The 12927-nt window shown below is 45.8% G+C and overlaps 1 protein-coding gene across 3 annotated transcripts in view; it reads right to left on the reverse strand.

Annotated features, from left to right (window-relative positions):
- Positions 1–56: 56 nt before the first annotated feature.
- anks1ab (ankyrin repeat and sterile alpha motif domain containing 1Ab) overlaps positions 57–12927 on the reverse strand; it is a 31459-nt gene continuing 18588 nt past the window's right edge. Inside the window, exons 6-18 of one of the 3 annotated variants that reach the window (XM_088389926.1) lie at positions 10349–10447; positions 9732–9878; positions 8126–8233; positions 7714–7881; positions 6906–7043; positions 6702–6773; positions 6538–6621; positions 6332–6469; positions 6049–6225; positions 5527–5625; positions 4043–4140; positions 643–3647; positions 57–579 (exon numbers count right to left, since the gene is read on the reverse strand). In XM_088389926.1, the coding sequence (XP_088246052.1) occupies positions 3614–3647; positions 4043–4140; positions 5527–5625; positions 6049–6225; positions 6332–6469; positions 6538–6621; positions 6702–6773; positions 6906–7043; positions 7714–7881; positions 8126–8233; positions 9732–9878; positions 10349–10447 (1362 nt within the window). In that variant the 3' untranslated portion in view covers positions 57–579; positions 643–3613. The remainder of the gene's footprint in view (positions 580–642; positions 3648–4042; positions 4141–5526; positions 5626–6048; positions 6226–6331; positions 6470–6537; positions 6622–6701; positions 6774–6905; positions 7044–7713; positions 7882–8125; positions 8234–9731; positions 9879–10348; positions 10448–12927) is intronic. The other 2 variants (XM_088389928.1, XM_088389927.1) reach the window with 2 other exon arrangements.

The following is a 12927-nucleotide window of genomic DNA, read 5'->3' on the forward strand; positions in this document are numbered from 1 at the left end:
ACATCACTGCAACATAAATGGACAAAAAACACAATGCTGATATCAGACTTGAGGGATGCTTTTCTCATTGTATCATTTAATATCATGAATATAATATTGCTTTTCTTTTTTTTTTTGTTGAAATATTGGAAACAGTATCACATTTTCATTGACAAACCCAAAACTCTGGCCACAAACATGGGCAAAGCTTTGATTGCTGGTACAGTCGTTTCCTTCAATGTGTTGTTTTCTTGACATTTTCTACGCGTCTTAATTGACATGCTCGTCTGTCTATGCAGCGCTCCAAAGCCATCGCGGTTCCTGCATAACAAGGAGAGCTGCACACAGGCCAGGCAGGAAGACCGTTCCAGCTGACCTTTTTGTCAAGACGGGAGCACTTCTCAAAGTCCTGTTTCGCTGGCCATGTCGGACAGGTTTACCTTTTCGTCTGCGTGTATAGGTAGCGTGAGCGGGGTGAGGGAGGGGATGCGCAGCGAGATCTAAATGTCAAGAGTAGGTTTGCTCCATCTACCTCGTCCCCGCTTTAACTCGCTCGCCAACTCACAGCTTGGTGTCCGGGAACTTGAACGTCGGGGCGAGCTACACAAGGAGAACACCAAATGTTAACAGACTCAACAAGACCACGCACGGTGGGTGTGTCACCTGCGTCACGCCCGGCCGGACAACTTGCTTCATATATCAGCTGCTGCTGCTGGAGTCAGGTCCGACTATCAATATTGACCTTGGAAATTAAATGTATAGCTAAAATTTGGACTATATATTGACAAATGCAATTCAGTGCAATTGCAATGCCTGCAATTTTAATTCTAGGGGGCTTGTCTAAAGTAAGGCCCAGTGTCACACCTGCGCATCCGGCATGAGTTGCCCCTCCCCTACCAATTAAGAACAATTACAAAATGATTTTCACTTTACCCGGATTTGTCTTAATCTGAAAATGATTTCATACAAATAATGGTGACGGGCACAATTAAATAGCACTGGTTTAAACCTTAGAACCTTTGCACAAACCTTTTCTCAAAGTGCATGGCTCAGGTGACAGGGAGGAGGTTTAGAGGAATATTTCCATTCTAGACTGCTACCAACAGAGGACGCAGTTATCATCAGAGCGGTCGAAATCAAGTCTCAAAGTAAACCTTTTGGAGTGTTAAATTTGTAACATTTAGAGTTGGGGTGGAATGTTTTTTTCTTCTAGGAAGTTGCATTGGGCCAGGCCCAGCTACAGTGATGCATAAACAGGCTATTGTAGATCAAATCAAATTAGGAACCATTTAGAGTGGGGTTTTTTTATGTTTGGTTGTTTATTCTGGTATTTTTTTTTCAGTAGTGACGTCACAAAATCAAAATCCAAAAATAAAGCAAAACCGAATTAATACCTTAGATGCTCATCACTAAGCTGAGGTTTCACATCGAGGTATAACTTGTTCTGCACAACAGTTTTGGTTGATCTACAAGGATTCATGATCATTTCTGGACACGAAAGCCACCAAAAGAGTGCACAATTAATTCAGGCCGGCGTGTTTGCTGCCTTGATGGCCTAACATAGAGCTCAAAATCTAAAGTGAAACACAAGAGAAGGTTTATAGAAGAGCATTTTTGAAGAGCAATAAAACATTTGCAATTAAGTCAAACCCAACCATAGTTTGACCAAAACCAGCATAGGAACCAAACAGAAACATCTTTTCTGTGGTGAAAGACAAAGACAAACGTTTATCCTTTACATGCTAATAGGCATATAGATTTTGCACAAAAGTATTTTCAATTTGAGTCACTCTTCAACTTTTGGTGGTTCCATCGTAGAGGTGTGATAGATTTCAATACCATGGTGCCTTGAGATACCAGTGACCCAACTTCTGTTTTTCAAGATACCAAATGGATGATTCTTTTTCTTTTTGGGGGAGGTAGGCAGATATAATTCGTAATCATTCTTCAACAAAGAGGCCTCAAGCTATTTATTTCTACTCTTAGCTGTAACTTAGTGTCAAAAGAAAGATAAAACAGAGAATTACACATCCATCCATTAATTGTATATAAACAAACACAGCTTCTGCTACCTTAATGATAACATACAATGAAAAAAGTCCATTCAGCCTCATGGACTAACAATTAGCATCTATGTGGCTCTGTTGTCTTATGGTGCCGGCAGTTGGCCAAGGTACACACACTAGAATGAGGAGCAAGTCGTATTTTTACTTCATAGAATATTTCTTGAAGTATATTTTCTCATAAAAAAACACATTGCATTTTTTTCTTGCTGGAATAGTATCTCAAGGCATCACTGTATTTGCTGCCTTCAAAATCAAAATTGAAACTCAAAGAAGAGCTTGTTCAGAACTTAAACTGAGACGAGTGGAAGACGAACAGTGAGCTTCTGCCATCTCGCAAAATGAACATGTCAATAAATCCGCGTCCGTCGACTTGGGTACCCTGGGAGCCGTATTTGGGTTTAGGTTAGGCTTATACGTATACGAAGCTCTGAACGTCTGGCTTAAATAAATGTCTTGACTTTACCCGTCCTTGCTTTGTAGCCATACGAGCAGGTTGCCATGGTGACGCACGAGACAGGTGAAGATGCGTGACGGCGGGGTGAAGATGGACGGACGGTGGGATGGAAGCGGCTGACTGACTGGGGATGTTCAAACCGAGGGGATGGACGGACGGACGGACGGAACTGGATGAGAGACACCATACACACACACACACGCAGACAGACTGGCCCGACTTGCCACAGGCACCAAAACAGCGACAAAACATTGCAATCATGCATCACCAGTGGAAGCTAACAGTCAGAACACGGTGGCCAGTAGGCCGCTGTTGATACTGTGCCACACAAACACGCACGGCTCACCTTTAACAGTCTGCCAACACACACAGGGACAGTGGGCGGAGGTGGCAAAAAGTGTGTTGTCGCCACAATGACATCTTTCAAACAAAATGAAACTGTGTGTTTGTGTGTGTGTGTGTGTGTGTGTGGATCTCAGCATAGCAAATCCATTCGTTATCACCACAACACACAACAAATTATTTGGTTCCTCTTGTGACGCGACACACACGTGGCGTGCTAGACATTTAAGCGTGATAATGAGATGTTCATTTCGGGGATAATGCGTGCTCGGGCCCTTCGTAATTTTTCGGGGCATGTTTGGATTCCATTTACAAAAATCGTCTCACGTGATGTTTTAGTCGGCCTCGGCCTATCAAAAGAGTATCACAAAACGGATGCCTCGGCTGAAATATTCAAAGGGATAGTGCCATGTGTCAACACAGTGTTTGTTCTTTTTTTTTTTTTTTTAAACTTGGTTTTGTCTCTCGGTGCTACCGTGATGCTGAGAGGCACAGGGCAAGTTACAAGGCCAGAGCAGAGACCCCCACAACCCCCCCGTCCCCCTCAGTCTCTCACTCAAGTGTGTTGGAAGCGTACAGTCTTGGGTGGTGTTCACGGGGGGCCATGACATGACATCGGGCTGCCGACCTCCTCAAAGTGCAGCAAAGTGTGTTAGTGACCCATCCAGCGTGTGTGTGTCTGTGTGCGTGTGTGTGTGTGTACAAATGCATAGAAAATAACAACAAAAACAAAACTGCTCATTGGTTTGGCATCCCGTTCCTCCTCATAGTCTCACAGTGGTAGATGCCTGGTAAGACAAGAGAGGCTACACACGGACAAAGAAAAACAAAAAAAGAAAAGTCCAAAAATGAAAAATCCTTTGCTTTGACATAATTTACAAATAAGCAACCTCTGCCATCTATCAAGGGGTTGGAAATGCAAGGAAAAAAAACGAGCTCAGTCCAGGGAGGGGGCATCCCCAGCCGCAGTCAGGGGGAGGGGGGGGGGGTATCCTCGTAAGAGGCTGCTGGGCAGAAAAACAAAACGTGGAGGTGCAGGAGGAGGCAGCCCTGAGGGGTGGCTACACCGTCACAGTGAGAAGGCACGGGGCTCCAACTGTGCGTGGATTACCAACCGGATGCAAGGTGGAAGGGGGGCACGGGTTATGGGAGTCTGATTAGGAGAGAGAGAGAGGGGCCTCAGAATATGGTGGTCTCGTACTTGGTGCTGACGGGCCGCCTGTTGGCGTCGTGCTGGTCCAAAAGCCAGGAGGTGCTGCCCAAGGAGTGCATGTCGGCGTCCATCTCCAGGGGGTCGATCTGCCGGGTGGAGCAGGAGGAGGAGGAGGGGGAGGAGGAGGAAGAGGAGGAGGAAGAGGGTATTGGAAAGGGGAGGGTGGAAGGGACGAGAGGGATCGTGTGAGACGGGTGTCAGCGGAGGAGGCTTCCCCTCCACGGCCCGGCGATCGATCAGCGACCGATCGCAGGCGCTCGGGGCTCAATCCACCACATGGATGATTGACGGGCTCCGCGGGCCGCCGCAGTGAGCGAACACCCCCGAAATAATAATGCCACAACTCAAGCAGGACAGAGACAACACTTGTTCAGCCCACACAGTACAGTGGATGAGTGGTTTGCACATCCTCACACTTCTGAGGTTCTGGGTTTGAATCTCAGCTCGGGCCTTGTTCTGGGGTGGGATGGGGGTGGGGGTGTCGCATGATCCTTTTGTTCAGTTTCTCCCGGTAGCTCCCACATTCCCATTTGGTTGACTGTCCATGCGTGAATGAGTGTCTGTATGTGCCCTGGGATTGGCTGACAAAAAGTTCAGGGTGCACCCGGTTTCTTTTGCGCAAAGTTAGCTCAGGATAGGCTAAGCGTTATGAATTTTCAAATTTGGGCCTTAATTTAAAAAAATTAACTCATTATTTAATTAATCAACAGAACAATTGATCCTAAAAACATTGAATAGTTTTAGTGACAGCCTTACTCTACAGTCAATGTTTCTTCCCTACGCTACTATTCAGTATTTCAGGTCAGGTGAGTGACTAGCTGCTCCTAAAGGTACCTAAGTCTAAGCAGATAGTTATATGAAATTTTTGTGTCACTTGTCTCAAAGTATGGAATGACCTCTCAGTGCACATTAGACAACTACTGTGGAAGTTTGAAACTCACCTGACTTGTCTTGCTTTTAACTTTGTTACTGTTATTTTTAAATTGTTCAGTTGTCTAATGTTTTATGTTCCGTTTCCTATTTAAGTGCAGCACTTTGTTTTAGCTGCTTGTTTACAAAGTGCTGAGTTGAGCGAAAGAAAATGCATCGCTAGACAAGTGGTTAGAACATCTGCCTCACAATTCTGAGCTTCTGGATTCCTCTCAGGCCTTCTTGTGTCACGTCCTGTGTTGAGCGACCCACAGCAGAAGGCAAAAAAACCCCAAACATACTGACCACACATCCCACGGGCACAGCTTACACTCAGTCACCTTCAGATTCAAATGAATGAAAGCATCCACCAAGCACAACCGGGAATTCAGCTAAACTGCGACACTTGCGCTCACGTCGTCCATGAGGAAAGATGGCGAGAGGGAAATGGAATCTGCGGTGGTAGGAAAGGAAGATGATGAAGGTGGCAGCCGGGGAGGGGGTGCGTGAGCGGGTGTGCGACGGCAGCCGGGGGGTGAGTAGAGGCAAGGAAAGAGAAGGACCTGGACTCCGGGGCTAACGGAGTGCAACGGGAGGAAGGTAGGACGGTGGGTGGTGCACGTGTGACAGTGACAGCAGCGGCATTCGAGCGCGGGGGCACCCTGGTGGGCGGTGGCGGCGGCGGTGGGCGACAGCAGCACCAAGAAGACAAGAAGACAAGGACATGTTAAAAGACACACTTAGCATTGTGCTGCCCATGCTTCTGCAACGGTGTGCGCACGCGAGGACTCTGCAACCATGCAGCTCTGCTTACCTTCTTCATCGTTACAATTCAGATCGGTCTGTTTCATTTTCAGAACTAGGCAGCTCACGAAAAGTTTGCGTAATTTCTCACTTGGCACCGCAAGCATTTGCGTACATAAAAATGAGTTGGGAGGCCATTTTGGCTGAAAATTGCCATGTGTCAACAGCGTGGGCAACGTCCTGAACAAACTCAACGGTGACGCAGAAAGATGACTCTGACAAATTCAGTCCTTCGGATTAGGTAGATCCATTCTAAGAAGAAGAATAGTGGCGCTACTCACTGCTGATCGCCTCATGCTGCTCCACGCCTGCGACACGGGTCGGCTGCTCTTGGTCTCGACGACCTCGGAGCCCAGGGACGAGTGGGGGATAAAGTGTCTCTGTCTGGCCTGCATGGTCATCTGGTAGGCCACCTCGAAAGCCTGGCCCAGAGTTAGGATGATCTCGTACGTCTGCGTCTGTGTAATTGCGGGAAATTGCCCAAATGGCATTTTCAGTACGACTTTTTTTTTTCCTTTAGTATACTCAGGATAAAATTGTCTTCCAAATTCTGCCAGCACTTACCACCTCCACCGTGCTGAAGACATGACAGAAATGGTGGCCACTTTTCAGGTCCTTGGTGATGTAGGCAAACGTGCACAGGTCATCCGGGTCCTGGGCAGCACAGGAGATGTTTCGGATCTCGTGCTCTGCAACTATGATCTAGCGGAAGAGATGGAAAAGAATGAAAGAAAACGCACATGCTTTCCTAGAGGGCTTTTCGTCATTACCTTTGTGGCTGCGTCAATAAACTTGACGCCCCTGTAGGTGATGGAGAGTATAACAACAGGACCCTTTCTAGAATCCTTTGATTTCTGCAAAGAAAACAATCATTCTTATTTGAAAAAAATCTGTATCCAGATAATGAATGGATGAATATTTGAGGAATACTTGCCCTAATTTTAGCACAGGCATCTTGTGTGGACTCGATCCCCCGTAGATCCCTGATTATCATTGAACCTAAGTACTGCCATTAGAACACACCAGGTCAGACATTTATAGAGACTATCGTAAAATATATAATGAGGTAATGTTAGGGAGGAGGTGTGTTGTTATCTCAAAATATTGGAATGATTAATTAGGTTAGGTTAGGACTTACAGTTGCCTCGTACCCGCAGGCGTCCAGGATGAGCTTCTCAGGCTGGTGGTGCCAAGCGGACACAGTGGCGTAGGTAGCAGAGTGGCTCGGCGGCCGCAGGTTCACACGAGATTCTTTGTGTCGCTCGCTGTGTCGGTCCTGCAGTGATACCAAAATCAGTATGGATAATGGATGCTTGATATCGTTGCACAAATGGAGTAAAATTTCTCGTGGGGTCACCCGCTCCAGACTGTTTGAGTTGGTGCAGCAGTTTTTGACCTTTAGCCAACGCTAACATTTGGCAGTGGCAGTGAAGTTATTCTTAGCGCTTTCACCTGAGGACCAAGCCGTCAAGTCGGAGCTGCGAGAGTTCATGACAGCGGGACACAGATGTTGGCCAGGTTCACGTGTTAAGCTAGTGACACTTTGTGACAACAGTGCGGGCGGAAGTATACACTGAGATCTGGGGGTTCACTAGATTCTGCATTTTGGATATATACATAAAAAGAAATATATATATGAAATGGTGCATCACCATCTAATCGTGGTTATGCATCTGTAAATTGTTTCCAAGTTGGAGATTTATAGTGGCGCAGAATGAACTCTCCCCACACATCCCCGCTCAATTAAATAATAATGATTAATTGTTTGGTTGATTTCGTAAATTAATTAAGAGCATGTATTGTAAATCACATTTTTATCTTCTGACTAATACGTTTGGACCCTTTAATGGTGCGGAAGTCACAACTTGAGGGTGTTCCAAGTTTTAAAGTGGTTGTAAAATTCTCCGAAGAAACAATGAAAGGATGTAAAGAAAAGAGGAACTCACGACAGAGCGCGGCCGCTCACAGTAGGAACGCAGAGAGACGCTACCGTCCTGATCCGGTCGCCGCCGCCGCTCCGCCTCGGCCAGGGGCAGCAGCATGTCCATAGAGCGACTGGTGTAGGGGTCCATCTGGCCCAGAGGGCAAGTGCTTTGGGACAGGAGGTCATGGAACTGAGTGGTAGAAAAAGGCGCACATCACGTGATGATACAATGTTTAGACAGCCATGTCGCTTTCAGCTTTCCTGATCTTGATCCAACATTCGTCTCCAACAATTCTCTATGAGATTCTTTAGCTGTTATCTTCTTGGTCTGTTTCTACCAAGCGGAAAACCTCGGTTTGCTTCATCAATAAGTCGGTAAAATGTTTCCGCTTTCTAAGGAAGTGAAACTGATGGTGTAGTATCATAGGTCTCACCATGATGGGAGACAGCCGTCTGGACTTGGAGGGCGCCTCCTCGTAAGGTCTCTCGGCCAGAGAAGCGATGATCCGCTTCCTGTGGCCCAGCGGACCCACCCTGATGACCTATGGCAGCAACGAGCCTTCTGAGAAGCCATTTCCAAACAATACAATGTGCGGTCTCTGAAATCCACTGAGTCGGCAGAGCACGCCCCTTGACTGGCCATCAATAATTCAGCCTCAATCTGTTTTACCATCAGTTTTGAATACGCTACTGTCTCGCTTCATAATTCACGAGGCATCTTTGTGCATCGTGCTTAAATAACACTGAGCCCATTTTGCTCACAAAATAAGAAACGCACGATAGAGGCCATAGCACAAATAGAGGTCAGACTGACTGACTAACGAACCATGATAACGGACTGAGTGAAAGTTAACTCACCCACCTGCTGAGTGGAGGACTAACAAACGGAATAATAATCAGAATTCATTTTAAATCGAGACAACTGCTTTGACATTCAATTATCCGTATCATGTATTCAGAACTTTGAAAGTCCTGTTTGACGTCATTGTAATTTCAATCGTCGCCCTACCTGTGCACATTTGGCTTAATGATCCCACCCTGTACGCTAGCTGAATCCTCGTTTGGTGTATTTTAAAATGCTCACCTTCTCAAAGCACGTTCCTCCTTGTTAAACTGTGATTATAGTCGTCAGAGGTTGTTAGTTTTATGGAGTCAAAAACTCTTCTGTACGGGAGAAATTTGCATAATTGCCTATTAGCACACTCGTGTCTGTTATTAACGTTCCGCCTACAATTAGCTCTGCCGCTACGAGATCCTCAGCAACAGACTTATTGTGCATATCTCTTTTTGTCTGAAGACTTCAATTATTCATCCCGTCTCGGGGGAGAATTGGTCTGGAAGTCTCGCATTCCCATGGGGGTTGGAGGTTGTGTAAATCCTCATAATCAAGCACTTAAGATGGCGTGCGGGAACGTAAAGCGGTTTGTAGGTCACGGCAATGCTCGATTTGCCGTGAGATGCTGCAGAGCATAGCGGCGATGTAAGAAGAAGAAGAAGAAAAAAATAAAGATGGGACGCTTTAAGAAAGTCTGCGGAATGTAACCATGGCAACACACTGATGTTCTCAACCCTCTGCTCAGCTGAAACCAAGCTAACGAAAGGAAATACTACTAGAGGCAAACTTGATTGTGGTATTTTTGCCACGATGCGTAATTGCGACTTTCTCGACAAATTAGAGTAAACGATGTGATAGCCCCAGCTAAAGTGAGTCACAAAGCAAAATATCTTTGGAGGCTTTTGAAAAAGCGCAAAGTGCCAAGGAGCGGAATATGAGGTGTCCTCAGTTGACCTTCTTCCTCCGCACAACATGCCATAAACCGGAATAGATTTATAACAGGAAAAGTGGACGTGAATGCACCATCTAAGTGTGTGTATGCAATCCATATGTAAATCATTGAAATTTTGATCTCTTTTAGAACTTTGGGCAAGTCATCACTTGTTGCTTCACCTTTCAAGACCTCTCATCACACAGTAGCCTCTTTGGGTAAGTGGCTTCAACTTTTGGCATAAATTTGAAAGAGTAACGTTTGGGCTGCTTACATTGATGATCTCCAGCTCCCACAGGTTCTTGACACACTCCAAGGTGCGGTAGCCACTGGACAGGAAATTGGGCAGATACTCGTGCAGGCCCAGGCCGTCTAGCCACGAGGCCAGAGATGTGCTACCGTCACATCCCAGAGCTTTGACCTGCGGCAGGAACGTCACAGGTGAGCGTCCTTTGGCCTCCTCCGGCCATATTTAACACTTCGCAATAAGTCAGCCGATGGTCGATTACGGGATGTCATGTCATCGAAACTTGAGCGATGGAAACGGTGATGGGTGGTGCTCTCGTAAATGTAATTTGGTACTGGAAGTATTAATTCGTCGAGCGGCCACTCCCGACCTGTCATTTTTCCAGCGGTTCAGAAAAATGACTCTGAGCACACCCCTCACCACAAGCTCAAGATCATTTTTTACAGTCATCCATCAATTGGGCACTTTTGATCACAAGGGAGGGAAAATGCTTGTTCAGCTCGTCTGTACGTGCTTTAGGCCTTTCTAATGCACAATAGTGTCAAATGTCTGATCCCTCATGCAACCTGTGGGCACCATGCATCTCATAATAATACATCCAGAAACAGAGAACATTGATTCCCAAACGCAAAAACTTGGAGTACCTTGGGCAGTCCACGTGCCGCGTGCAGGATTTTTTTTCTGTGTCCTGGGTCAGTGATCCCGATGTCTCGGAGATCCTGGTCTTCCATCACGTTACTTCCCTGCGCATACACAGAAAAGGCATACCAATGAACTCAACGGGCAGCTCTTCAGCCCATCCAAATACACTCTCCAACCGAATCCGATTCGTCAGAATAACTAATCCAACCCTGGGGTGGGAGGAATAACTCAATCTGCTCAAAGTCCACACTAAGCGAGCGAGTGGGTTAGGAAAACAGTGCAGCATCTTTTGTGTGAGTGCATAGCGCTTAGGGCTACGTGTGACCTGGAGCCTTTCCCAGCTGTCTTTGGACAAGAGGCCGGGCACTCCCGAGACTGGTCGGCAGCCAAAAACAGGCCATGACGTTGACTGGCCAGAGGCTGAGCGTTCACGGAATGTTCCGTGCTGGACAAATCCATACCGTACTGGCTGCAAGCATGGCTTGGGATGCGAGTGTTTAGCGCATGCTTGACACGAGGCGAGTGGGAGGACAATGAAGTCAAATAAATTGTGCATGGCGCGGCGAGATCAATGTGATGCAGTGCGACGCGTCGGGAACAAAGAAAGCCTTGGTGGATGCGTCCACAAGAGCTGCCTTCATTGACACGGGGAAAGAAACCAGGAACACTCTGTGGTTCCTAAAGCGGATCCTTATCGGGAGAGAGAGCTATAGAAATGCTTTTATATGGGCGACTATGCTATGAATTCCACTGAAAATGATAATGGAGTAATTAGAGAACAGGAGATAAGTGAATATATAATCATTCGCTCATTCCCTATTCGCTATCTGATGATATTTATGGAGAAGAATATCTAGTCGACACAGACACTGATCAAATGGAATACAGTATGGGAAAAGAAAAATTTAAATGATTCCACATATAAGTCAGCTACAAAATGTACATAAATGTTCTAAACCCATTGATTAAGGTTAAGCCACTAACAATGTGACAGTATTCATTTAATTCAGTGACATTTGTTTGAAAAAGAAGTTATTGCCACTTTGAGATTGCTTACTGTCCAAGTAAACATAAAACAAAGCGCTGTGCAAATGAGATTGTGTTATTCTCTGTTAAGATGATTGTACTTCTACTCAAGTACTTTACTTATGCCAAACAGCTACTGTATCTAGTGAATAGGGAGTGATTTTGAATGCAGCCGTAGAGCGAGGCCGGAAAATGTGCATCTAAGCGTTTTTCCCTCCCCAGTGCTGCTGTAATGCTGCATATTGATTGTTTCAAGCCAAGAATGTTAAAATGTTCTGTCTTTGCTTCATCCCGCTGGCTTGGCCTCAAAGCACCACTGCAGCCCGATTAATAAAAGGTCGCCAGCCATAAATCCAGGATAGGAGCCTGAAATAGATTCTCCCCACTTCGACGATGCCTGGGGAGGCTCTATTTGACGTCACGTGACGGGAAAATGTACGCTTGAGTACTTGCATAGTTAATGAGCCGCACGCTGCTAGTGATGTGATTCGTGGTGGCGGCGATGATGACGGTGATGATGATAGCGCTCTTCTATCTTGCTGTGTGTTCTGGCTAAATTAGCGTCCCTCTCTTGACCCCGTACGCCAAATTGTCTTTATTCCTATTTTCCGAAAGAATTTTGCAGAAACGGCGTCACTCAGTCATGTGTTGTGGTTTATGTGTTCATGTGCCAACTTAGTGGCTGTTTGGGACCTCCTGGCCACGAGGTGGCTACAGTGTTCCCTAGATATACGTGATTAGCTTTTGACATTCAGGCCAAAGCCATGTCAAACATAAACACTTTGCTTTAGATTTCAACTTAAAGCCCTAAATAAAATTCTCTATAGGACCCGAAAAAGGCTTGAGCATGCTCATGTCCACACTGAAGCATTTTTGTTGAAAGCTGCACGATTACATGCAATATTTATGATATACAGACACGAGACAAATTTGCAACGAATATAAGTCTCAGTAGACAATTTGCCACATTTGCTCGGACATCAAGGCAAAAAGTGTTAGCACTCTAAAAATCCTAAAATAAAGTTGACAGCCATAGAAGGGACCGATGCTGGGCGACCCACTTCCGGCGGAAAATGCTAATCGTCGTGTAAAAATGATGAGAATGAGCACACAGCTGTTTATAATTCATGATCCCTCAAAAGCTGCCTCTTGGCGCACTCGTCACTGGCCACTGAACGCCTCAGCACTCATGCGCTTGCTTTCTCTGCACCGTGGGCCAGGCCGCTGGGGGAAACTTCTCATCAAGAGCCGGACGTCTTGGCTGTGACTCTTTGCCCAGCATGAATTCTCAAAATGCACTTTGCAATTGATCTACTTTTGAGCTCCTACACAGTGCCAAGAGTTTTTATATTGTGGATCAAATTGACCAAAATTTAAATTAGATTAAATTAAGTTCAATTTTAATTTTAGGATGAAACTAATGTTGATTTGTAACATGCCCTTTTTTTATGATATATCCAATCACAGCAAGGCGTGTCAAAGTTTGAAAGCGGTTCTAAAAAGCACTGCCCTCTACCGGAGAACTTTTGCTTGTTGACATTGACAAATCTGGAAG

Source organism: Syngnathus floridae, chromosome 11 (genome assembly GCF_059516105.1).
Source record: "Syngnathus floridae isolate MCC-2025c chromosome 11, RoL_Sflo_1.0, whole genome shotgun sequence".
Taxonomy (NCBI): domain Eukaryota; kingdom Metazoa; phylum Chordata; class Actinopteri; order Syngnathiformes; family Syngnathidae; genus Syngnathus; species Syngnathus floridae.